At 45.6% G+C, this 23,989-nt stretch overlaps 1 protein-coding gene across 50 annotated transcripts in view; it reads right to left on the bottom strand.

The window, feature by feature from the left end:
• The window catches only part of SCRIB (scribble planar cell polarity protein), a 121,192-nt gene that overhangs the window by 14,545 nt on the left and 82,658 nt on the right, over positions 1 to 23,989 (bottom strand). For 12 of the 50 annotated variants that reach the window (XM_066990944.1, XM_066990949.1, XM_066990934.1 and 9 more), the window contains 10 exons: positions 22,003 to 22,410; positions 19,678 to 19,746; positions 15,264 to 15,314; positions 14,618 to 14,659; positions 13,627 to 13,755; positions 12,171 to 12,278; positions 10,260 to 10,419; positions 8,700 to 8,868; positions 3,426 to 3,515; positions 2,926 to 3,114 (listed from right to left, as the gene is read on the bottom strand). In XM_066990944.1, coding sequence (XP_066847045.1) covers positions 2,926 to 3,114; positions 3,426 to 3,515; positions 8,700 to 8,868; positions 10,260 to 10,419; positions 12,171 to 12,278; positions 13,627 to 13,755; positions 14,618 to 14,659; positions 15,264 to 15,314; positions 19,678 to 19,746; positions 22,003 to 22,410 — 1,415 coding nt within the window. The remainder of the gene's footprint in view (positions 1 to 2,925; positions 3,115 to 3,425; positions 3,516 to 8,699; positions 8,869 to 10,259; positions 10,420 to 12,170; positions 12,279 to 13,626; positions 13,756 to 14,617; positions 14,660 to 15,263; positions 15,315 to 19,677; positions 19,747 to 22,002; positions 22,411 to 23,989) is intronic. The other 38 variants (XM_066990953.1, XM_066990959.1, XM_066990958.1 and 35 more) reach the window with 15 other exon arrangements.

Here is a 23,989-nt window from a genome sequence, read left to right as displayed (position 1 = left end):
AACAGTTACACGGAATCTAACAGCTCAAAACCAAGGCAGCTCCAAGCAGCTTCTCCTCATGCATTTTCTTAACTCTCCCTTCCCTAGTTCATTTTCTGTGAACAAAACATGCTTAAAAGGCATGAAGATATGTGGTCTATCTCCTGCCAAGAGTGGACAAAAACACTATACTCAACACTCACTAACCCTTCTACAGTGTAATGTAAAACTTGACTGTAATCTAAGCAATTTCGACAAATGCCCAGCTGACCAAGAAGCATCAGCAGGTGTATGGTAATGTTATAGGAGCAAATTATGTGATCAGTTAAAAAAAAAAAAGAAAAAAAGAAAAGTTGTTTATTCCCAGCATTTTTCAGATTTCTTTATCTGCTAGCAACAGTAACAAGATCATGTAAGAACACAGACTCCTGAGGCAAGTGATGTACATTCTGTGACATGGCAGAATCCTTGTAATGTCTATGTTTTCAAATGTTTGAACATGCAATGTCATGTTCCTCCACTTTATATCCACCATAAACAAGGCTTTTATTATAGAATTACCTGGACATGTTAATGTTTAGGCTTAGGAGTAATCGGAGCTAATACAGCCTGCTCCAGTGTATGAGGAAATATGCATGGGAAGTGGAGGCATGAGGGAGATAAAATCATAGAATCAAGCATAGAACCATAGATTGGCTTGGGTTGGAAGCGACCTTAAAGACCATCTAGTTCCAACCCCCCTGATGTGGGTAGAAATGCCACCGACTAGACCAGGTTGCCCAGAGCCTCATCCAGCCTGGTCTTGAACACCTCCATCCACAACTTCTCTGGGCAACCTGTTCCAATGCCTTACCACCCCTGAGTGAAGAATTTCCTTCTAACACTTAATCTAAGCCTCCCCTCTTTTAGTTTAAAACCCTTCTGTCCTATTATTTTCTGCCCAAGCAAAAGGTTGCATTCCATGTTTTTTATAAGCCTCCTTTAAGTACTGAAAAGCTGAAGTCTCTGTGAAGCCTTCTCTTCTTCAGGCTGAACATCTGCAGCTCCTTCAGCCTGGCTTCATAGGAGAGGTGCTCCAGCCCTCTGATCATCTTCACGGCCCTCCTCTGGACCTGCTTGAACAGATCCACACCCTTCTTGTGCTGGGGGCCCCAGGCCTGGATGCACTATGGTTTGTAACCACATATTGGTTCTACAACGCCTGCCCAGTTTCTAGCCCTATAATACAATGACAATGCCTCTATTATGGCAGGCATTGTTCATAAACTTTCTTCCATGTGTCAGTATTTTTGTAAAAGGGTTGTTCCTGCCTTAATGTGAAAATACAGAACTGCCATTTGCAAACGATGCCTCCTGACAAGTCATGACACAGAAGCCATGGGAACTACAACAACTAGAACAGGAGTGTGATGCCAAATACAGCAGAACATTCAGTAAGTCAGAGTAGCAGACAGAATCCCATAGTATCTGGAGGATGAGACAATAGCACAGGAAGGAAACAATCCTGCCAGAGCACAGTGTGGTGAGATCCTGACTCATCGCTGTACCTGTATGTAGACACCCCCATGTCTGGGGTGCACGTGAAGGAGAGACTGTTGAGTATAGATTCACTCAGATTGGAAGGGACCTCTGGAGGTCATCTGACATTAAAGCTGCTCAAAGCAGGGCCAGCTTCAAAGGTATAACATGCTACAAGAAGACAGAAATCATTTTCTTCCAAATTAAGGTTTTGTGTAACAGGTAGGCTTTCCAGTGACTTGATCAGCTTTCTGACACTGCAGGGTAGTGCACTGAAATTAAGGCAATGCTCCAGGAAAAAAAATAATCTGAGACAGACCAAAGGGATTATCTAAGGCAATGGAGCTGGAGCATGCTAAGAAAATTCTTCCTGAAAGACAAGAGCCCTGGTACTGTGAACATCAGTTGAGCCCAGCTCAGCAAAACTATAACCAGATAGATCTGTTATATGATCAAGTAACAATGGGAAGATGTGTACCATCAAAACCCTAGATAAGCATAAGTAGTCAGCTCTCATCATTGATAATTCCACTATACATTTCTTCATCCTCAGAGCCTCAGAAGAAGGCAGCACCATTATCATCCAAATCTAACCACAAACACTGATATTGCTAGGTGGTACAACTCACAGTAATCCCTCCAACATCCTATCTAGCAGTCTGGCAACGATGAGTTGCTAGCAGTCGTGTTCTTCTAAAAGTTCTCACTCAACCCCCCAGAAAGACTGCTGCAGTTATCATCTGAGTGCCTGTTACAGGAGCATTCAGGGAAGAAAAATAATTTGTTACAGCAGCAGCTTGACTAATTCTTGAAAGGAATTATATTACACAGTAAGGGTCTGGACTAGCCCCCAATCTAAAGATCTGAGGTAGGAAGACCTCTTTCAAAACAAATTTTTAATCACTCTTTCACAGCTCATGGAAGTTTGTGAGGATAAGAACGTCCTCATGTTGCTCATTTCTTGGCTTCAGCGAGTCTACCAGTTTAGCAACACTGAATATGTGAAATGCTCTTTCTGTTTTTCATTTTGAATGTGTCACCTCACAGCTTTGATAAATACTATCTTTCCCCACGTGTTACAAAAGAGGGGGGGAACTGTGTGCTGAGAGGAAAGAGATACAGTCACCATCACATAAAGCTGTTTGAGTTGTGTATTTTATAAAACTCAGTCTTCATGACTGTATGAGCACTGTTGAACTATGAGACATCTCACTCATGTAGCTGTCAGAAGCAGATGAGCTCAGCCAAGCAGTAGATGCTTTGCACTGTTTGACAGAATCAAAGTGCAACTACAACCTCTCCCAGCTTATGACATAGGGAGGTTTCTTTGTTTTCCATTTTTAACACCATGGATTCCAAGACATGCAGCAGCTCCCCTTTCCCTGAACTAGCGTAGTGAAGAGAATAGTGACAGTTCATCTGTCTCACCGTGCTGCCCTCCACATTGCTCGTTTCTCTGCCTCCAGAGCACGACGTTCTGCTGGAGAAAGCTCCTTCTCTTGACTGCTCAGGAGCTCAGGACTCTGCATTCGCAATCGCTCCTGGTGTCGCCGTTCAGCTTTGGCTGTCCGCACAGGTGCCACTGGATCCCCTGCTCCAAGATTTAATGGACTCAGCCTTGGCAGAGAGAGAAAAGCAGTGAGAAACAGGCAGGCCTGGTTCAGTACAACTCTGTCTGCTCTTCTGAAGGTGAAACGTGATGATCAACATCCACAATCAACTGTTCTGTACCACAACTAGGTCCAAGGATATCATCTTGGGAGATGGAAGGAGGACACAAAATTAAACTTCTGCTAAGAAGTTGGTTCCGATCAATTTCCCTTCTCCACAAAATTCTTCCTTTCACACCCTGTATTTGCTAAAAAGTAGGAGTCACCTGCTCTGTCATCTGGCAGTTTCTACGCAGAGGATATTGCTCATCTACTTACCCAGATATAGAGTTGGTTCTCTGTTCAGGCTTCATTGCCTCTTCCAGTGAATTCCTCTGTGAGCTGTTGTTCTCATTAAACTCTGAGGACCTAGACCAAAAAAGCATGTCAGCTAACAGTATCGCAGGCTGGCATATCCAATGAGTGTTCAGAATATCCAAGCTCTAGAATGCAGTAATTAGTTCAGTTTGAAGACACAACCCTTAATGCTTTTGCAGAACAGCTTTTTCTCCATTGCTGCAAGCATTTCCTTGTTGATTTCATAACTATTCATGTTCTCTATGTTCAGAATTCATTTTCCTCATTTTGGCCAACCTCTTTTCAGTGGTTTGTGGGGATAGGAAAAGGGGCAATGGCCAAAAAATGGAGCACAGGAAGTTCTGCACCAACATGCGAAAGAACTTCTTCACGGTGAGGGTGACGGAGCGCTGGGACAGGCTGCCCAGGGAGGTTGTGGAGTCTCCTTCTCTGGAGATATTCAAGGCCCATCTGGACGCCTACCTGGGCAACCCACTCTAGGGAACCTGCTTTGGCAGGTGGGTTGGACCCAATGATCTCTTGAGGTCCCTTCCAACCCCTACAATTCTGTGATTCTGTGATTTGGAAGTCAGCCATGCCCCCTCCACTAACACACACACTCTTCAAATGTAATACATTGTGCTTGCTGACAAGTTCTTGCCTTGCCCTAGTCTGGCTCTTTCCAGCTCCCTTTACACAATGGGCAGCCCCATCATGTACATCGAATGGCTGCTTCCAGCTTTTTCGTTTGCTGATGCTCGATATGCATAAACGTTAACAAAGGACGATCAATCCTCCTGAGTTGTAAGTGAATGCATGTCTGGGCTAGGGACAAATCCTGTGAGATCTCAGAGCCATGATTCTCAGTGCAGCCACTCTATGCACACTCTGCTCGACACACTGAGGATTTATGCTCATAACCAAATTGCTGCATGTCAGGCTGAACTGTAGGTCACACAGCACTGCTTTCCAGAGGTTAAGCACATGCCCCCAGTCACTGCAGCTCAGCTGGCAGTCAGAAAGCTTATTAAATGTTTGAGCCCTTATTGTTACTGCTCAAGTTTATTTTTATTAAATTCCAGTTTCTGTTTCAGCATGACAAGAAAAAAAATTCAAGATGCACACATTCAGCCTATTCCATTACCTCTACTTTGTACAAGCATGAATCAAAAGTCTTATATAAGCAGTTGCCTATTCTTACACAGATAAGCACTGTAAGCTTGAAGCTGAACACATTCTCAGAGCCTTCCACTGTTAAAATCACTGCTGACTGAGCAAAGCAATCTGATGGAACCAGGCTTACTCTTCTCTAGCCTCCCACATTTCAGTATGAAAAAAGCAGGGATAAGTAGGCCTTCGTATCAAACCAAGCAGCTGGTGTGCATTTGGCTGCTGTCCTTTAGAGTTGACGAGTAATAGGCTAAGGGCAGCACAGAAGGTGGAAGGTTCTCAGTGCATTCATCATGTGAGAAGTTGCTCAACAGAGACTGGATAGGAACAATGGAGAGAAATAAGACTCAAAAAAACCCCAAGATGAGTGTTTTCAGCCTCTGTAAAACTGACCCCCAAAAAAAGTGTTTGGGAAAAAAAGAACATCTGTAACACAGACTCAGAAGAGAAAGCCATAGAATCAGAATGGTTTTGGTTGGAAGGGATCTTAAAGATGATCTAATTCCAACGCCCCTGCCATGGTCAAGGACACCTCCCACTAGACCAGGTTGCTCAAAGCCCCACCCAACCCAGCCTTGAGCGCTTCCAGGGATGGGGCATCCACAGCTTCTCTGGGCAACCTGTTCCAGGGCCTCACAACCCTCAGATTAAAGAATTTTTCTTATATCTAATCTTAATCTACCTTCTCCTAGCTTAAAGCCATTACTCCTTGTCCTATCACTACACTCCCTGACAAAGAATCCCTCCCCAGCTTTCCTGTAAGCCCCCTTTAGATATTGGAAAGTTGTTATAGAATCTTTCTGGAGCCTTTTCTTTTCCCAGCTGAACAACCCCAGCTCTCTCATCCTGTCTTCACAGGAGATGTGCTCCAGACCCTTGATCATCTTTGTGGCCCTCGTCTGGACTTGTTCTAATACTTTTGTGTCCTTCTTGTGCTGTGGACCACAGGGCTGAACACAGCACTCCAGATGGGGTCTCACGAGAGCAGAGCAGAGAATGGTTGAGGTTGGAAAGGACCTCCGGAGATCACCTAGACCAACCCCCCTGCTCAAGCAGGGTCACCTAGGACCTTGGAAGGGACCTTAAAGATCATCTAATTCCAACTCCTGCCCACCCTCACCCCACACAAAATGGGCAGGGACACCTTCCACTAGACCAGGTTCTTCAAAGCCCCATCCAACATGGCCTTAAATACTTCCAGGGATGGGGCGTCCACAACCACTGGACAACCTGTTCCACAGCCTCACCACTCGCATAGTAAAGAGTTTCGTCCTTAGATCTAATGTAAACCTACCCTCTTCTAGTTTAAAGCCATTATTCCTTGTCCTGTCGCTCCACTCCCTGACAAAGAGTTCCTCCCCAGCTTTCCTGTAGCCCCCTTTAGGTATTAGAAGGTTGTTATAAGGTCTTCTCCAGGCTGAACAACCCCAGCTCCCTCAGCCTGCCTTTGTAAGAGAGGTGCTCCAGCCCCTTGATCATCTTTGTGGCCTTCCTCTGGACTCATTCTAATACTTCTGTGTCCTTCTTATGCTGGGGGTCCCAGCACTGAACACAGTACTCTAGGTGAGGTCTCATGAGAGCAGAGTAGCAGGAAGAATCACTTCCCTCGACCTGCTTTTGATGTAGCCCAGGACATGGTTGGTTTTCTGGGCTGTGAGCGCACATTGCTGGCTCATGTCGAGCTTCTCATCCACCAGCAACCCCAGGTCCTTCTCCTCAGGGCTGCTCTCAATCCATTCTTCACCCAGCCTGTATTTGTGCTTGGGATTGCCCTGGCCCAGACACAGGACCTTGCACTTGTTCTAATACTTTTGTGTCCTTCTTGTCCTTGCACTTGGCCTTGTTGATTCTCATGAAGTTCACTAGACATACCTCTCGAGCCTGTCAAGGTCCCTCTGGATGGCATTCCTTCCCTCCAGTATGCTGATCACACCACACAGCCTGGTGTCATCAGCAAACTTGTTGAGGGTGCACTCGATCTCTCATGACGCCCATCTACAAGAAGGGCCGGAGGGTAGACCCGGGGAACTACAGGCATGTTAGTTTGACCTTAGTGCCAGGGAAGCTCATGGAGCAGATTATCTTGAGTGTCATCACGTGGCACTTACAGGGCAACCAGGTGATCAGGCCCAGTCAGCATGGGTTTATGAAAGGCAGGTCCTGCTTGACGAACCTGATCTCCTTCTATAACAAAGTGACACGCTTAGTGGATGAGGGAAAGGCTGTGGATGTGGTCTACCTTGACTTCAGTAAGGCTTTTGATACCGTTTCCCACAGCATTCTCCTCAAGAAACTGGCTGCTCGTGGCTTGGACTGGTGTACGCTTCGTTGGGTTAAAAACTGGCTGGATAGCTGGGCCCAAAGAGTTGTGGTGAATGGAGTCAAATCCAGTTGGAGGCCGGTCACTAGTGGAGTCCCCCAGGGCTCAGTACTGGGGCCAGTCCTCCTTAATACCTTTATCGATGATCTGGGTGAGGGGATTGAGTGCACCCTCAGTAAGTTTGCAGATGACACCAAGTTAGGTGCGTGTGTCGATCTGCTTGAGGGTAGGAAGGCTCTGCAGGAGGATCTGGATAGGCTGGACCGATGGGCTGAGGCCAACTGTATGAAATTCAACAAGGCCAAGTGCCGGGTCCTGCACCTGGGGCGCAACAACCCCAAGCAGAGCTACAGGCTGGGAGATGAGTGGTTGGAAAGCTGCCTGGCAGAGAAGGACCTGGGAGTATTGGTTGATAGTCGGCTGAATATGAGCCAGCAGTGTGCTCAGGTGGCCAAGAAGGCCAACAGCATCCTGGCTTATATCAGAAACGGTGTGGGCAGCAGGGCTAGGGAAGTGATTGTCCCCCTGTACTCAGCTCTGGTGAGGCCACACCTCGAGTGCTGTGTTCAGTTTCGGGCTCCTCGCTACAAGAAGGACATGGAGGTGCTCGAGAGAGTCCAGAGAAGGGCAACGAAGCTGGTGAGGGGTCTGGAGAACAAGTCTTATGAGGAGCGGCTGAGGGAGCTGGGATTGTTCAGCCTGGAGAAGAGGAGGCTCAGGGGCGACCTTATTGCTCTCTATAGGTACCTTAAAGGAGGCTGTAGCGAGGTGGGGGTTGGTCTATACTCCCACGTGCCTGGTGACAGGACGAGGGGGAATGGGCTAAAGTTTTACCAGGGGAGGTTTGGGATGGATATTAGGAAGAACTTCTTTACTGAAAGGACTGTTAGGCATTGGAATGGGCTGCCCAGGGAAGTGGCTGAGTCACCATCCCTGGAGGTCTTTAAGAGATGTTTAGATGTTGAACTTAGTGATATGGTTTAGTGGAGGACTTGTTAGTGTTAGGTCAGATGTTGGACTAGGTGATCTTGGAGGTCTCTTCCAACCTAGACGATTCTGTGATTCTGTGATCTCACTGTCTGTGTTGCCAACAAGGATGTTAAATAGTGCTGGTCCCAATACTGACCCCCGAGGAACACCATTTGTTACTGATCTCCACCTGGACACTGAGCCATTGACTACAACTCTTTCAGTGCGACCATCCAGCCAATTCCTTACCCACTGAGCTGTCCATCTGTCAAATCCATGTGTGTCCAACTCAGAGACAAGGATATCACGGAGGACAGTGACAAATGCTTTGAATAAGTTCAGGTACATTAAGTCAGATAAGGACAAATCCAAAGGTGGGTGCTGCAGTTTTATTCTAGTTTTATTCTATTTAGTGCAGCCTTATTTTTATTTGAAGTTTTATGAGAAGCCTTTTCTCATTCCCCAGCTCTGTGCCCAAGAATGAGAAAACAACATCAAAACAACATGGAGAACAAGTCCAGGAGAACCAGGAATCAATACCCTAAAAAATCAAAGCTAGGTCCAGCACCAAGGCTTATCACAAGTTAGCTATTACCAAAAATTAATGGCTCTACATACCAAAGCACAGAGCTGAAGAAGGTATTCTTCTGAAAAGAAAGAGCTGGAAAAACAAAACTCCATACTGTGTGGTTTTATGTTGAAGCTGAGGTAATGTCCAGCCCTCTTCCCTGAAAATTACTGATGCTGAGACACCTCTGACACATGTAGGTGGCACTGAGCTAGCAGCCTTGTCTTACCGAGTTCCTGGAGGTTGGATGCTCCTTCCATTTAGTCTCTCAATTTTGTACTCAACTCCTTCAATGATGACACTGGACTGCATGCTCATCTCAGGCACTTGTTTTATCATCTCATCCTCTTCCACTTCTTCTTCCAACAGAAGGGTATGTTTCTGCTGCAGCTTTCGAGCTGTCAAAATAATACAGACTCATCTTACACCACAAGGCACTCACTAAAACCCCACAGGGATGAAGCCTCTGGGCAGGAACTTATGCTCATCATCCCTTCAAGTCTGTGCTCTTCACCATTTCCTTTGTTTCTCCTCCACTCCACTAATGTTTCAGATGTAACGAGCTCTACTGCATTCCCTCAGTCCTGCCCTCCCTAGTCAATAAGCCTCCACTCCTAGAGGCTTACCGTAGTTTAACCCAGCAGGCAGCTAAGCACCACACAGCCATTTACTCACTTCCCACACACAGTGGGATGAGAGAGAATACTAGAATATACAAAAAAAGTGATGCAGAACCACCACTGACTGATGCCCAGACACTCCCTGAGCAGCAACAACCCCCGCCCCCCATTTTATTGTTCCACATGACATCATATGGGATATCCCTTTGGTCAGTTTGGGCCAGCTGCCCTGGCTGTGTCCCCTCGCAGCTTCTTGTGCACCTCCATCCTCCTCACTGGCATGACAGCATGAGAAGCTGAAAAGTCCCTTACTAAGTGTAAGCACTGCTCTGTGGCAACTAAAATATTAGTATGTTTAAGCATTATTCTCATCCTAAATCCAAAACACAGCACCGTACCAGCTACTAGGAAGAAAATTAACTCTATCACAGCCGAAACCAGGACTGGAGTGCTGAGGAACCCCCTCCTCCTGGCACTGAGTCAAAGGGAACCATTAGGCAGGCAGGTAGCTGCACAGGACCCAAGAGGAACAGGGACAAAAGGGGCCTGTGAATAGGCTACTCTCTGCAGGCAGGTGTTCTGACCAATCTACTGTAACTGCAAAGTAATAACGATGCTTGGCCTCTTTTATTAAATGCTTTTAAAATAAGAAAATGCAAGTGGAACACTTGTGCAAGTAAGCGTGCCTAATTCAAAACATGACTAGGGATCTTTATGACAAGATTTAGAAATTTCTAAAGCTGTAGTTTGCTGGCAGTGGGAGCACAGAACAGCAGAAATCTTTGGGTAACTGCTAGAATTGCAGAGATCCAGAGGGTGTAATATATGATTTTTAAGTATTTTACTGGGATATTTCTTCTTGAGTAAGCTAAAATTTCATTTATTATCTGGACAATCTTCACTGTGAGATTTCTCTTCCCCAGGATTTTTTTTTTTTAATTCTTGTACTCAGAGTTGTCCTGATCAGAGATTGTGTTTTACACAGTAACAGTGGAGCAGCCAATAAACTCATTAAAGTTCACATATGTCAAGCAGTTACCATGCGTTTTTAATAACCACCCACACGCTTTTGCAGGTCTTGGATTCCTGGTGTGTGTGCTATCTCATGCCTCCCATAGAGGTAGGATTCACTTAACAGGCCAAATTTCCCTGCACAGATTGAAGCATACCTTCTTCTTCCTTCATTTTCTTCAGGTCATCCTCTCCTACCAAGGAAACACGCTTGGGAGGCTTATCCATCTGCTGCTGCTTAACCTCAACTTCAAAATACTTCTGCCTCTCACGGAAGGATCGCTGTTCAGGGCTGTGCAGTCCACTTGGCATCGGCACCTGTGGGAGATGCACCAGCACTGTCCACAGAGCGACCAAGCCAAGGCTCTCTTCCCATACCACCCTGAATGCATGCCCTGTGCGTGCTCACCCCACTCACATGCTCCATACCCACACCCTCCTCCTCCTCCCCAGCCCTTCAGTGTGTGCCCGCACTGGGATCCTGTCTCCACATCCACAGTCCCGAAAGCCTGAATCCTCTTTGAGTCCCTCTCCTAGTTCCTGCTCCAGTCACCAGAATTCACCTCTGGGGCAGTTTTGGGTTTCTCTGTGCTGGTCTGACCAGGCAATTCCTAAGGATACAGAGAAGTGGGCACACTCTGGACAGAGGGTTTTCTATCATCACTCCTCGCCCACAACTAAGTGTCAATGATGCAATATAAAACAGCAGCAGTCAGGGACATCAGCTGATGAACTGGTTCACAGAACAGTCACAGAATTAACACAAGGCAAGGCTGCTTCAGACTTAGCAATTCTGAGTAGTGGGCAAAGAGGATTTAAGTTAATTGAGGGATAAACAGAAACAGATGGTGACAAAAATTTTTGATTTTAAAAGGGCAGAAACTGAAACTTACAGGGAAATCAGTGAACCAAACAGGAGCAGAAGGCTTAGCTTAAGATGGAGATTTTCTTTAAATCAAAGATATAACTACGTAAAATTTACTTCTAAGAAGTGGAAATTTCACTATCAGGAAGAAAAGAAATTCTTATTTAGCAGAATAAAATAACAGCATATTGGAAGAGTAGAATTACAGGGAAAAGAAGAAATTGATCCACAAAATCCATCCGTATACCAGAAATCAGAAACTGTAAGGGTAAAATGAGAACTGCCAAGAGTTATCAAAAATCTCACCCCTGCAGATCACTGTTCAAGAATTCTGAATGAGAAGACCCAAGAAACTCAAAGTCTGACAAGCATCTTTTTTTAATTGACTTGTTTGACTAGGTGGACATTTATGTCTAAAAGATAGCCAATATCTTGTCAGAATCAAGAAGCAGGCAAAAACAATTTGAGAAGCAGAGCCACCAGTCTAATTTAAGCACTGTAAAAAGCTCCAGGACAAATATTCAAGGATGAAAATACAACATGAAAATAAATGGAAAAAGTATAATGGAACAGCTGCAATGAGGATTAATCTAATACCCTCATTTGATAATATAATTTTTTAAACAAAGAACTGCAAAGATCTGTAGTCTTGAGACTACAAACATCAGTTTCGTGACCAATCTTGGTTAACATTTGCATTGCCAAATTAGAATCAGAAACCATGGAGGCATGAAAAAAGTTGATGAATGACAAAGAAGACCAGAACACAGATTCGCAGAAATGCAGAGTTGTCAAAGGTCTCTGCACTTTATTTCATTCATCCACTCCACAGAATGGAGATAAGTACTGTTAAAATTCAAAAAGGTTTGGAATAGCATCCTGGAATGATAGGTTGCTTTGAGGAGGATGAAAAGAATTGAATTTAGTAGTACAAAATACAAGGTGAGCTACTTCAGGATCAGTAATTGCTTCCTAAACCATGATACAGCAGCTAGAACTTGAGAAATCATCTGTGTACAAGATGAGTCAAGACATCTAACTCATGAACCTAGTTCATCCTCAACATCACACACAGCATATTTCTTTGGGGTAAACAAGTTGCTACCTCCTTCCTATCCTCACACTTCCCGTGCTCACTTGCAATGTTTTATCTTCTGTGTGTTCCACTGTTCGGGCAACATTCACCCCAGTCAGCACTAGTTACCTGTGTCTCGAGCAGAGGGTGTGACAAGGGTACTGCTGCAAAGGTCTTGTATGCTTGCTTGACATTGATGGGAATCTCGTCAGGAAAGGGTGGTGAAGGTGGCTTTGGCTAAAGGGACAAATACAGAATATAAAAAGAATCACAGATTTATAAAAAACCACCACCAACAACAAAAACAAACAGAAAACGAGGGAAACACTGCAAAATCCTCAGCCTGCAAAGCCTGGAATACAGAAGGGACAGCTACGGCAGCCTTGTACAGCAAGGTGAGCAGTGGACACTGTATAAAGCAGCACATGTAACATAGCCCCATTTTATTTCTTGGATGGTGGAGGACTGATACTTCTGGTGGTACAGATCCACACTGACTTCACCAGAATTTTGTGACTGATCTCTTGGCCAAGGCGTCAGACTACTCTCTTGATCCTTAAGGATTTCCAACCAATTCAACTAGAATGCACTTATTTGAATCAATGGGCTTTGGACACTGGAATACAGCAGATATACAGCTGACTGACCCTTACTTAGAACTGAATTAGCCAATTTTAGTCTACTAAAAATGGAAGATAAGCCCTGGCTTTATCTACTATTTCTGACTAAATGAGACTTCCTCGTGGGAAGGGATCTATCAGTCTCATTCTACTTTTTTTTTTTTTTTTCCCCCCAGTGGCTATTGTGCTTCTGCTTCTAAAATGACCAGTCCATAGTTCTGCACACTTCAAGGCTAATGGTCATAGCCTCCTAAACCAGTGGCAACCCACTCAGGGATCAATAATCTGGAGAAGAATAGACTTTGATCTCAAATTTTCCCTTCACTTATTCAGAGAAATGTCTGTAATTTGCTATAATTTCATATAGGTTTCAATAAAAGGGAAGAGCTATATTACAGGTACACAAGTCATGTCAATTCTTACCAAGGCAAAGACCAAAATAGCTAATCTTTCTCTCCCATCAACATACATCCCAGATAAAAATAGTCTTTGAAAAACAATTATTTTGCAAATCAAAAAACTTACTATCAGTGAGATGACATTGGCTTTTGCTCCAAGATGCAAGACATTGACAGAAAAGGGTTCTGAATGATTTATGCCTCAACAGAATGCAACAGTTCATAAATAAGGATTTAAAACTAACTGCTGTGAGGATTTCAGCCACAATTCAGTTTCAACAATGCAAGATTTTTGAATGGATAAGTGAAGACACAAGGCAGGCTGGTGAGGCTCTTTCATGTTAGAAAACTGAACAGGACACATTGACTATTACTCTACTTGTAGAGTACGGGTTCTTAATCAGGGCATCCAGTCTGATGCAAATTCAAAACCAGCTTTAGCTAAGGCACATGATCTTTAAACTACACAGACACCACTGGGAGGCTGTGTTCAGCCTACCCATCAGAAAAAGTGGCACTAGAGCAGCCTAGGACAAGCTTAGTAAGAAAGAACTGCAGGCCACTTACAGAGTTCTGGATACTGGAGCACGGCTCAGGTTGCTGGAAGGGATTGGGGCTGTCCCTGTCCTCCGAATTATGTGAGGCAGCATTTTGACGCACTCGAGACAGAGGCTGAATGACACCTGGTTTGGTCTGCTTGTGTCAATATCACATAGTAGGGGAAAAAGCAGAGGAATAGAGAGAGAGAAGAGAGGTGAGAAGTTTGGGGAGCAATGTGTCTCTGGCATGCAAGTGAATAAGACAAATCCATGCACCTGAGCTCAATTCTACTCAATTCAAGTAGTTCAATTCAATTGAGCTACTGAAGCAAACACCAAACACCAAGCAATGCCTCTGGTACAAGTACTTTGTACAGGCAAAGAGATTCAGACAAGTCAAGGTGATAACAGGAACAACAAAGAGAAAGCCCAGGTCACAAGGAAGAATCTGCCATAAAAGTGGCAGCTACAATGGTCAGAGGGGTACGGCACAAGTATGTCGGAGCTGGGAGAATGTATGCATCATGAATGGGAGATGCAGTTGGGAAACATCAGTGATAAATGAGTACTGGCAAAAGCCGGAGGCGCAAATGAACAGAGAACCAGCCAGGCCTCCAATTAGAAATGCAGACACAGATAGGAGCAAAGAGTGGACATAAAAGTCTGAGATTTGACCTAGATGCCATCACTGCTGGTTGTTGTGTGGAAGTGAACAAAACATCACATACTGAAGAGATTAGGAGCAGAACTTGAATAAGCCAGCAAAAAACACGAGTGAAAGCTGCAAGTATAAACAGGAATAAAAACTGCAAGAACATTTGCATCAAGTTATCAAATTACGAATATTTAAGTGCATTTGTATAAACTTGACGTATAACGGAGGACTGAAGGAGAGTACATGAGGCAACATTGAAACTTACACGGCTGAAAGTAAGCACACACAGAAGGAACAGGTAAGCTCTACGCACTGCAGAACGCATAGGGACATTACAACAAAGTCTCGTAACAGATGTACTTACTGATTTACTATCATCCTGTGATGCAATGAAATTAATGGAAGCCTGAAAACAGAAATAAAGGTGTAAATGTGAAGACCAAGCCAGAACCCTTTAGCTAACCCTGCTCCATACAAAAAAAAAAGATATAAAACTCGTTACCCACACCCCTCTCCCCATACCAGAAAAAAATCTTAAGTCCTGTATCAACCCCTGAAATGCCTTCCTCAGGTGGGGAGCCCATGTCCAGAGCCCTCCCACAAGAGGAACTGCTCCTAGTTCCTCTGTGATGTGAGAAGGCACTCACAGCTCTCTGTGCATCTCCATGCATTGACCCCCACCCTCTCCTCTTCTGCTCCAGCTCAGCTGATCCTGGCCCTTGTTTACATCCCCGGCACTCTGCACTTGCTACTGCACTCGAGCAAAGCCATCAGCACCACAGCTTCTCTGCCAGAAAGCATTCCCAGATGCCATATCATCAGTATCTAGTGGAAAAAGCCTCTCATGCCTTGGCTGGCTGCTCTGGGCACTGCTCTCTGCATTGAGCCCGCGGTGCACACCAAGACCAAGAGCTGGGGAGCACAGAGCTGGCGGAAGATGAGACGAGCAGCGGTGCCGGGTGAGAGCAGCACAGAGCAGCAGCACACACTGCACACCAACAGGCACTTACAAAGCGGGTCTCCCTGCCTGACAGGTGAGCAGGCCGAGTGGCTGCAGGTGTCTGGAGAGAGGTAACGCCAGAGGATCGCCAGGGGAGAAAATGGAGAGAAAATGAAGATACCAGGGTTCCTGCATGAGAGGCTGAGACAAGTACCTTTCCCAGCACAGAGACTGCAGTTACCCAGAGATGTCAGTGCCCCCCGCAGGTCCTTGCTGCCTGCTGTGGAGGAAGCCCCACTGCTGTCCCCTGTACATACATCCAACCCCACCACAAACAGATCCTTCCTTCCCCCACCTTGCTTGCTCCCCATGAGAAGCTGGCAGAACTCAAGGCCAGGCGATACCATCACGACGCCAGCCTCTGGACAAAGGACTTGACTTCTCCGAATAATTCTCTGAGCTCTGAAATAAGCCTGTAAATTCTGGTTTGACTACAAGATGTCAAAAACAATGAATTTACATTAAAAATAGATGGAGACAAACAATTAGCGATGCCATTTCTTGGAATTTCTACTTTGGAGCAACAACCTGAAGGTCAGTCTCCTGAAATCCCAGAAAACGTGCAAGCCACAAGGCTAGTAATTGCCTTATGTCCTTCAGTATCATCCAGGGGACCTGTTCCATTTTGTGTAACATTCACTGTCCAAAGAGAACTAAATCTACCAGATATAATCTTACCTGACATGCAGGAGACTGCTGTACAAGGCTTTGATTCAAAAAGTATTAAATCATGTAATTGTGACAGAAGGCTCATGTACATAACACAGGTGGAGAGTACCACTAGCAAGACTAATGCTTCACTAACTGTGACACCAAAACATCTTCAAGAACCTGAGTCAGTAACAAAAAGCATCAGGGGTATCACAAAAGCTGCCCATGACATGTTGGAACTAGGGACATTCTAGCCAAATGCTAATTTAATTCAAAAAAACCCAAACCAAACCAAACCAAGAAAAAGCCACCCAAAACAACAAACTCACAGTGACGGTACTCAAACATTGAAACTTTGGAGATGGTGTCTAGAAAGATGTGGACTGTCCGTCTCTGAAGGTGTTCAGAATTTGAGTGGACATGGACCTCAGTAACCTGATCTAATCGGGTCTATTCCAAGCAGAGTCTTAGTCCAGAGGTTCCTTCCACCCTAAATCACTCTGTGAGCAGATACAGGGCCACCCTTTGAGACCTGTGCTTGTTTTTTAACTGAGAGCGGATGTTCTTTAAATTCAGAGTAAATTAATATCACAGAATCATAGAATGGTTTGGGTTGGAAGGGACCTTAAGGATCATCTAACTCCAAGCCCCCTGCCGTAGGCAGGGAAGTCACCCACTCAGGTGATCAGGTTGGCCAAGGCCCCATCCAGCCTGGCCTTCAACACCTCCAGGGATGAACTTCTCCAGGCAACCTGTTCCCGTGCCTCACTACCTTACAGTGAAGATTTTCCTCCTAATGTCTAGTCTAAATCTATCCTCTTTTAGTTTAAGATCGTTCCCCCTTGTCCTATCATTATCTACCCAAGCAAAGAGTCCTTCTCCATCTTTTTATTAAGACCCCCTTTAAGTTTTGAAAGGCTGCAAGGAGGTGTCCCCGGAGCCTTCTCTTCTCCAGGCTGAACATCCCCAGCTCTCTCAGCCTTTCTTCATATGAGAAGTGCTCTAAGTCCTCTGATCATCTCTGGACTCGTTCCAGTATGTCCATGTCCTTCTTGTGCTGGGGGTCCCAGAGCTGAACACAGTACTCCATATGGGGTCTCACAAGAGCAGAGTAGAGGGGGAGAATCACCTCCCTCAACCTGCTGGTCATGCTTCTTTTGATGTAGCCCAGGATATGGTTGGCTTTCTGGGCTGCAAGTGCACATTGCTGGCAATATCTAGATTTCTTTCCGAATGAGGAGTATCATCTTCACCCCAAGAATACTTCTTGATAAAAAGACCTTAATCTCAAAGAAAACTGGCAGGTAAACTGCCCAAAATACACCTCTGAGGATCTGCTGTCAAAAAAGCAAATAAACAAACATATGGAGCTGAAACAGAATGCATTGAAATACCATTACTTTAACGAATAGTATCTTTTTCCAATCTTACTGTGTATCTGGTGCTCACTTGATATCAAAGGATCTAAGAATCAAGGAAGATGCAAGATAGGCTACGGAGGCAACAGAAGATGGAGTGAGCTATTGCTCACTACAGCTCCACAGTTGTATTTGCTACCCCTAGCCATGTGGTCCTGACCCTTCTCCTTTGTCAGTGTTAATGGTCACCTCACCCCAAGATGATGTGATTCACCTCATTGAGCGGGCTAAAAATTAACAAAGCAAAAAAGTAGATAGCTTTTGTCAAGCTCAGGTTGCTGATATGACTAAGCCAAAGATCTGTTAGCTGCTGGGTCTGAATAGTAGGAATGCAGTCATACTCCAAAAGGAATGCAACAGATGCAAAAGGAGTAAGAACAGAGTACACAGTACCATTTTCAACTCATTACAGCTCTGTATTGGATTTACGTGGTAAGATTTTGGTATGCGGGGGCTGCAGGAGTGACCTCTGCGAGAAGAATCCGGAAGCTGCTCCGTGTTAGACAAGGGCCAATTTCAGCCAGCTGCAAAGGGACCTGCTGCTAGCCAGAGCCAAGTCAGTAAGCAATGCTGTTTGCGCCTCCGTGAGAGTAGACTTAAGAAACAGAAAAAACTGCTGCACAACAGCAGGAGTAAGAACCAACCCTGCAGACACCACGGTCAGTGCAGCAGGAGGGCAGGAGGTGCTCCAGGCATGCAGCAGCAGTTCTCCTGCGGCCCGAGGAGAGGCCCCTGGTGGAGCAGGCTGTCCCCCTGCAGCCCATGGGTCCCACACGGAGCAGATCTCCATGCTGCAGCCCGTGGAGGAGCCCCCGGTGGAGCAGGTGGATGTGGCCTGGAGGAGGCTGTGGCCTGTGGCGATCCCCTGCCGGAACAGGCCCTGGGCTGGAGTTGCAGCCTGTGGAGAGGAGTCCACGCAGGAGGAGGTGATCTGGGGGGAGATGTTGCCCATGGGGGACCCATGTTGGAGTATTTTGCTCCTGCTGGATGGAGCCCATGGTGCAGACCCATATCAGAGCAGTTCTTGAAGAGCTGCTGCCTGTGGGAAGCCCATGCAGGATCAGTTCAGGAAGGACAGCATCCCGTGGGAGGAACCCCATGCTGGAGCAGGGGAAGAGAGTGACTGTGAAGGAGCGTCAGAGACTAAGTGTTATGGACTGACCACAGTCCCCGATTCCCCATTCCCCTGTGCCACTCAGGGGGATGATGTAAAAGAGGGTGGATGGGGGAAGGTGTTTGTAGTTTTGTTTGTTTGTTTCTCACTGCTCTAGCTTGTTAGTAATAGGTAATACATTTCATTAATGTCTCTATGCTGACTGTTTTGCCTGTGACGATAACTGTTGAGTGATCTCCCTGTCCTTATCTCAGCCCTTGAGACCTTTCTACTGTATTTTCTCCCCCTTTCCCTTTGAGAAAGGTGAGTGAGAGAGCAGTTGTGGTGGAGCTCAGCTGCCCAGCTGAGTAAAACCACCACAACCTCTTATTACAAAATACAATTACACGTAATGCCTGTAAAGGGAAAATTTCAAAATCCACTTTCAAAAAGAGTGGTCTCATTTCAAAAGGCTTAACTTGCGAAACCTACTGCCACAGGATGAAAAGTGAAATCAAAGACTTTGAAAGATTTAAAAGAAAAGATCATAGCTGATATGGGTAAGAAGAGTTTGCAAGGATAAATAATGCTGTCAAACATCAAAAGTTGCATGAAATTAAGACAAAAAAAAAAACACCCCACATTTCAGATTGAAAACTAGCCTCTAACCAAAGTGTTTTAGAAAATCATTCCCTAAACGTAGGCTAACCTATAACTGTCTGCTGCAGATTTGATTTTCTTCTGAAGAGATAATGTGGGTTGCCAGCAGAGTCACAGACAAAACTAGGGATAAGTCTGGGAGACCAGGTAGCGATGGTTTACAGACATGAGATGATTCTCCAAATCCTGACTTCTCCATTTCTTCTAAAGTACCAATTGACATAATTTAATACAGTCTCATGTAAAGCATTGGTGAGGCCATTCTCAAAAAAGATAAGACAACTATCATTTTGTAGTCACTCTAGGTACTCCCCCGGCTCATTACCCTAAGAATTAAATTAACCCTCAGAGCAATAACTCTCCACTGAGTTTATGACTAGCTAATTATATTCTTACGTCTCTGAGATATTTTGAAAAAGCAGAGCTCTTTCCCTAGCTCTCTAGATGCCTCCTGTGGTGGATATTTCACCACCACAAAGGTATCACTCTGAAATACAGAAATTAACCTTGGCTTCTTCTGCCTTTCTGCCCTGGTGCTGTCTTTTCCTGGACACATGCCAGCCTGCCCTTCCCCACATTGCCAGTCCTGGGTGCAGTCTCACCTGCTGGTTACTAGGAGAATAGGGGGTTTCCCTCCGGGAAATTCCTGTCCCAGACTCGCTCGCAGGAGCCTGCAAGAGAGAAGACAAACATAGTTACCGTACAGCAGCAATGTCCACGTATCTCCCTTTGCAGTGACACCAGGAGGCAAGGGAGAACACTGATATCCAGCCTGATGCCAGCTACTGGCCACTTCACCGCAAGAAACTAGAGTTAGCATTGGTCCAATGACAGTTGTTACGTGGCAGAAACTTGCAAAAAGTACTAGAAATAGCAAGGGAATTACATTGAACATTAGAACTCAGATCACATCAAAATGCCTTGCAAGGCCAACTGAATTAGGTTGAAGCCTTCTGCCTTGTAAGACATTCCTGGAATCTTCTCCCCCTAACTTCCTGTTAGCCCTCAACAGGCTGGACCACAGTTTAGACAGACATTGTGTTGTACAGACACCAAGCAACAAAAGCCACTCCCAACTGAAAGGAGACAAGATTCATCCCCAGCCACATCCACTGTAGACCCTTTATGAACAGACGAGCATAGGAAAGACAGGGCTCTCACCCCCTCTGCAGGAGCCTATGGCCAGCAATGCTCTGGCTGAGAGCCAGCCTACAGCCAGCCCCAACAGCTGCAACAAGACAGCAGAGCCCCCGATAATTACCATACTGTGCACATGAATAAGGAGCATGATTTGAAAAGTATTTTAGATGCCTAAAGATGGAAACAAGGTATTTGGGATTTAGACAATTGTTTAAGTAAATTTAGGCTTTTGCAATTAATAGCATACTCATGTACTAGTGAATCCTGTTAACTGGATTCAGGTCAGCCTTGGGCAACTGTATTTCTACTGACCAAGCCAGGAGATGTAATCTGAGGTCTATATTGAAGAACAGAAAACATCTGATTCTTCTTAGCACTCTAGTGACAGAGATGTGGCAGTCTCAACACATCTACTTCCACGCCACTGCTACACTCTCACTCACCCTGCTTCTTAGTACCTCTGTCCAACCCTTCCCTTGTGCGACAACACACAGCCTACCAATCCATCAAGGAGGGAGCTGTTCTACAAAAAACTAATTCTGAAAAGAAAATACTTAAACTCCCTAACGCAGCTGACACACAATTCTGGTGTCAGCACACAGGAGGAGAACATACAGACAAGGGGAATCAATCCCTTTCAGCAGCAATGTGGAATTAGATTAGCTCAAGCTAACTGTGACACCCACCTCCAGACTGATGATAGCTGATCTGGCATAAAACCTGCCTTCAAAAAGGGCCAGTGCTTTGTAACCCCTACTTTTTTGAATCATTAACTCTGAAGGTGGATATATTTCTATTATGTCCATACCACAGACTTTGAATATACTGAGAGGTTACAGAGATTCCACTGCATGCCTTGTCCTATTCTTAAAATGCCTACACATACGTGAAAAACAAATTGTCACCAAGGAACTAGGCTATAAACATCTAAGGAAACTATAGCTAGGTGTTGTTTTGTTTTGTTTCCTTCTGTGTGTGTGTGTGTGTGCGTGTATTGGGTGCGGTATGGTGTTTGCCTAGTGTTATTTTGCTTCTCTTGCTCTTTGGATCTCCCAAAAGGCTCAGAAAGGAAGAAGGGAAGTGGGTGTGGTGCTAATCTGGAGCACGCAAGTTTTTGGGCCTAGTCCTCCTTGCTCAGCTATTCGTTTGCTGTGCAGCAATAAAGAAGCTAAATACAAACAGATTTTCCACAGTGAAAAGCAAAGCTCTCCCTTGAAGACTGAAAGCCTAGATATATCGAAACATGTCACTTCAAGGAACAGCATGCTCCTGGGCTGTAGATTAACTATGTCAGCTGCACTGCCTCTTAGCTTTCAGGGGTCTAAAAATGTCTGTGTTTGTTCAGGCCCAGATACAAACGTGTGACACCATTATCCTTCTTCTACAAGCCCTGCCAAATTCCTGCTCTCACAACTACTGTAGACAAGGAACACTACTGCTCCTGATTTTTGCCTGCCCACAGAGACACTGGTGGAGTTGGGGAGGGAGGGGGGAAGAGAAGGTCCTCCCCAGTCCTTACATCACTGCCTCCTCACAAAGAGGGGCTTAGCAGCATGCATACTTGGCAATAACTGGGGTTCATTAGTGGCTGGAGGACAATTCACTGACTGTCAGTGAATGACTGCCACTGCACACAGAAGCACGTATGTTAGATGGGACCAGCCCCTGCACAGGCCTCGTGCTGCCTGGCATCTGGGGCCCAGGGCATGCGCAGTGGTTTAGTAGGAGGCAGGTGGCTTTAACTGTGTGATTGCATGCCACACACAGCATGCCATGGGACTGCTTGCCTTGAAGTAAAGGTTGGTCTTCAGCACTCCCTCCCTGCCATAGCCCAGGGGTGGGCCCCCCAGACAAGCCTTGCCTGCTGCTTTCCCCTTTCGGTTAGCCACCACAAAGGGGTTCTCACTGAAGAGGATTGGCTGAGAGTCGATCATACACTCTTGCTCTGGCGTCTTTGGCATCTGGTCCTGGGACAGGGGACAACCCGTGGGATCCTGCTTGTCTAGCTGGGGCTTTTCTGCCCCACTTGCACACTGGTTGGGTGATGCAGGGTCCTGGGGAAGGCCAGGCACACGTCTGTTGATCAGGCCTGCAGCTGTTTCTGGGGAGGAGTCCCGGCTATCCTGGGCCACTGGCGGAGACAGCATAGCGCAGTCACCCTCCATTCTGGAGCTGGCCCTATTATACTGAATAAGCTGCGAGGAAACAAAATGATCAGAAAGACAGGAAGAGAACAGAGTAAAGGAGAGGAGGCAGAAAATAGAGAGCACCTGCTGACGCTGAAGGATAGGGAAGAGAAGAACTTCAGTACTACTTCCCATACTACCATCCCCTCCCTTTCTTCTACTCTATCACCGATCTTGTGATCCTTAATACATTTTCCAGAAAAGGACTTGTTCTCACAGTATGCAATACATACACCAAGTAATCAACAGGCACATGCATACTCCCTGCATTTTTCCAGCTCTCATACATATTCCAGCTTGCATTTCAGCAGCTCAACACTGCTGCTCCTTAGCTAAAGTGACCACCAAAACCTGCACAAGCACAGTCTTCCACCTCACCACAGCACATTCTCAGCTCCACCATTACATAGCCAAACATCACCTGTCTCACCCCAGCACACTTTCAAGTAGCTCCAGCACTATCTTACAGAATAACATCTCACATCTTGCTCCAGTGCACTTCCATACAGTCACACAATAACTCCATATTGCTCACCCCATGCAGATCCATCATATCTGCATGCACAATCATTCTTCTATGGTCCCATTTCATCAACATGCATATCAACTGCTAGTACCAGAGAGCTAAATAATAGCTAACAGAGCACTGATCTCTTTCAGCACTCTTATTGAAGGCAGAACTGAAACAGAGTTCCAGTTCTGCCTAGGATCAACTGTACCCATCCAAGATGAAGCACTGACCTTTCCTCTTCTAATACTATAAAAGAGTGCTTGTTACCCCAGCCAAAGCCTTCTTCAGGGAAGCAGAGATAATCACAGAACAATGTTCCAAACTCCTTCTGTCCAACTGCCTGCTGTGGAGCAGAAAGACCCCTTCTGCTTAGAGCACATTCTCCAGTTCCTGTGTCATGGCAGCAGTCACAAAAATAGCTCTCAAGGGCTGGGTGGGCTGGTGACTACAATGGCAGCTGAGAGGCTCAGGAATTTCTGAGGCCCTCCCCCAGCCCCTCAATCCCAACCCAACCTAATGCAGTAGATGGCAGAGCCCTGGTTCATATCACATTTCTTCAGACAATGAAGCCTGTGCTACCCTTAGAAATACTGTTATTGTAGCTATGTCACTTTCCAATGTAAGACTGCTATCAAAAAAATCACACACCCCCAACCAAAAATCCAACCTTATTTTCCCAAAGTGCCATAATCTACACTAGCAGAGCTGTAGTACACACAAAGTTACACCAGGCAAAAAGCATTTTCAGGAACATTGTTTTTTTGTTTGCTTGTGGATGCAGTAATGAAAACACTACTAGCAATCCACCACTGCAAGGTGGGTTTCCTGGTCCTACAGACAGACCACTCTGGCACTACTGCCACTTTCCCTTGCCAAACAGGAGAGTACAAATACTGACCAACGTGTATTCCAGGTGAATCCCACAATCACCAAGGCCTACCTTGCTCACACAAAGGGAAAAAAGATAAATGACACTTTTATGGCACTGTGGAGGTGGTCATCTCACCAAGACTGCATGAGGTCTGTTAGACCTTAAAGCCCTGTTTTGTTCACAGACATGACTGGAACTGAGCTTCA

This window comes from Anser cygnoides, chromosome 2 (genome assembly GCF_040182565.1).
Source record: "Anser cygnoides isolate HZ-2024a breed goose chromosome 2, Taihu_goose_T2T_genome, whole genome shotgun sequence".
NCBI lineage: Eukaryota > Metazoa > Chordata > Aves > Anseriformes > Anatidae > Anser > Anser cygnoides.
This window is presented reverse-complemented; position numbering and strand designations above follow the sequence as displayed.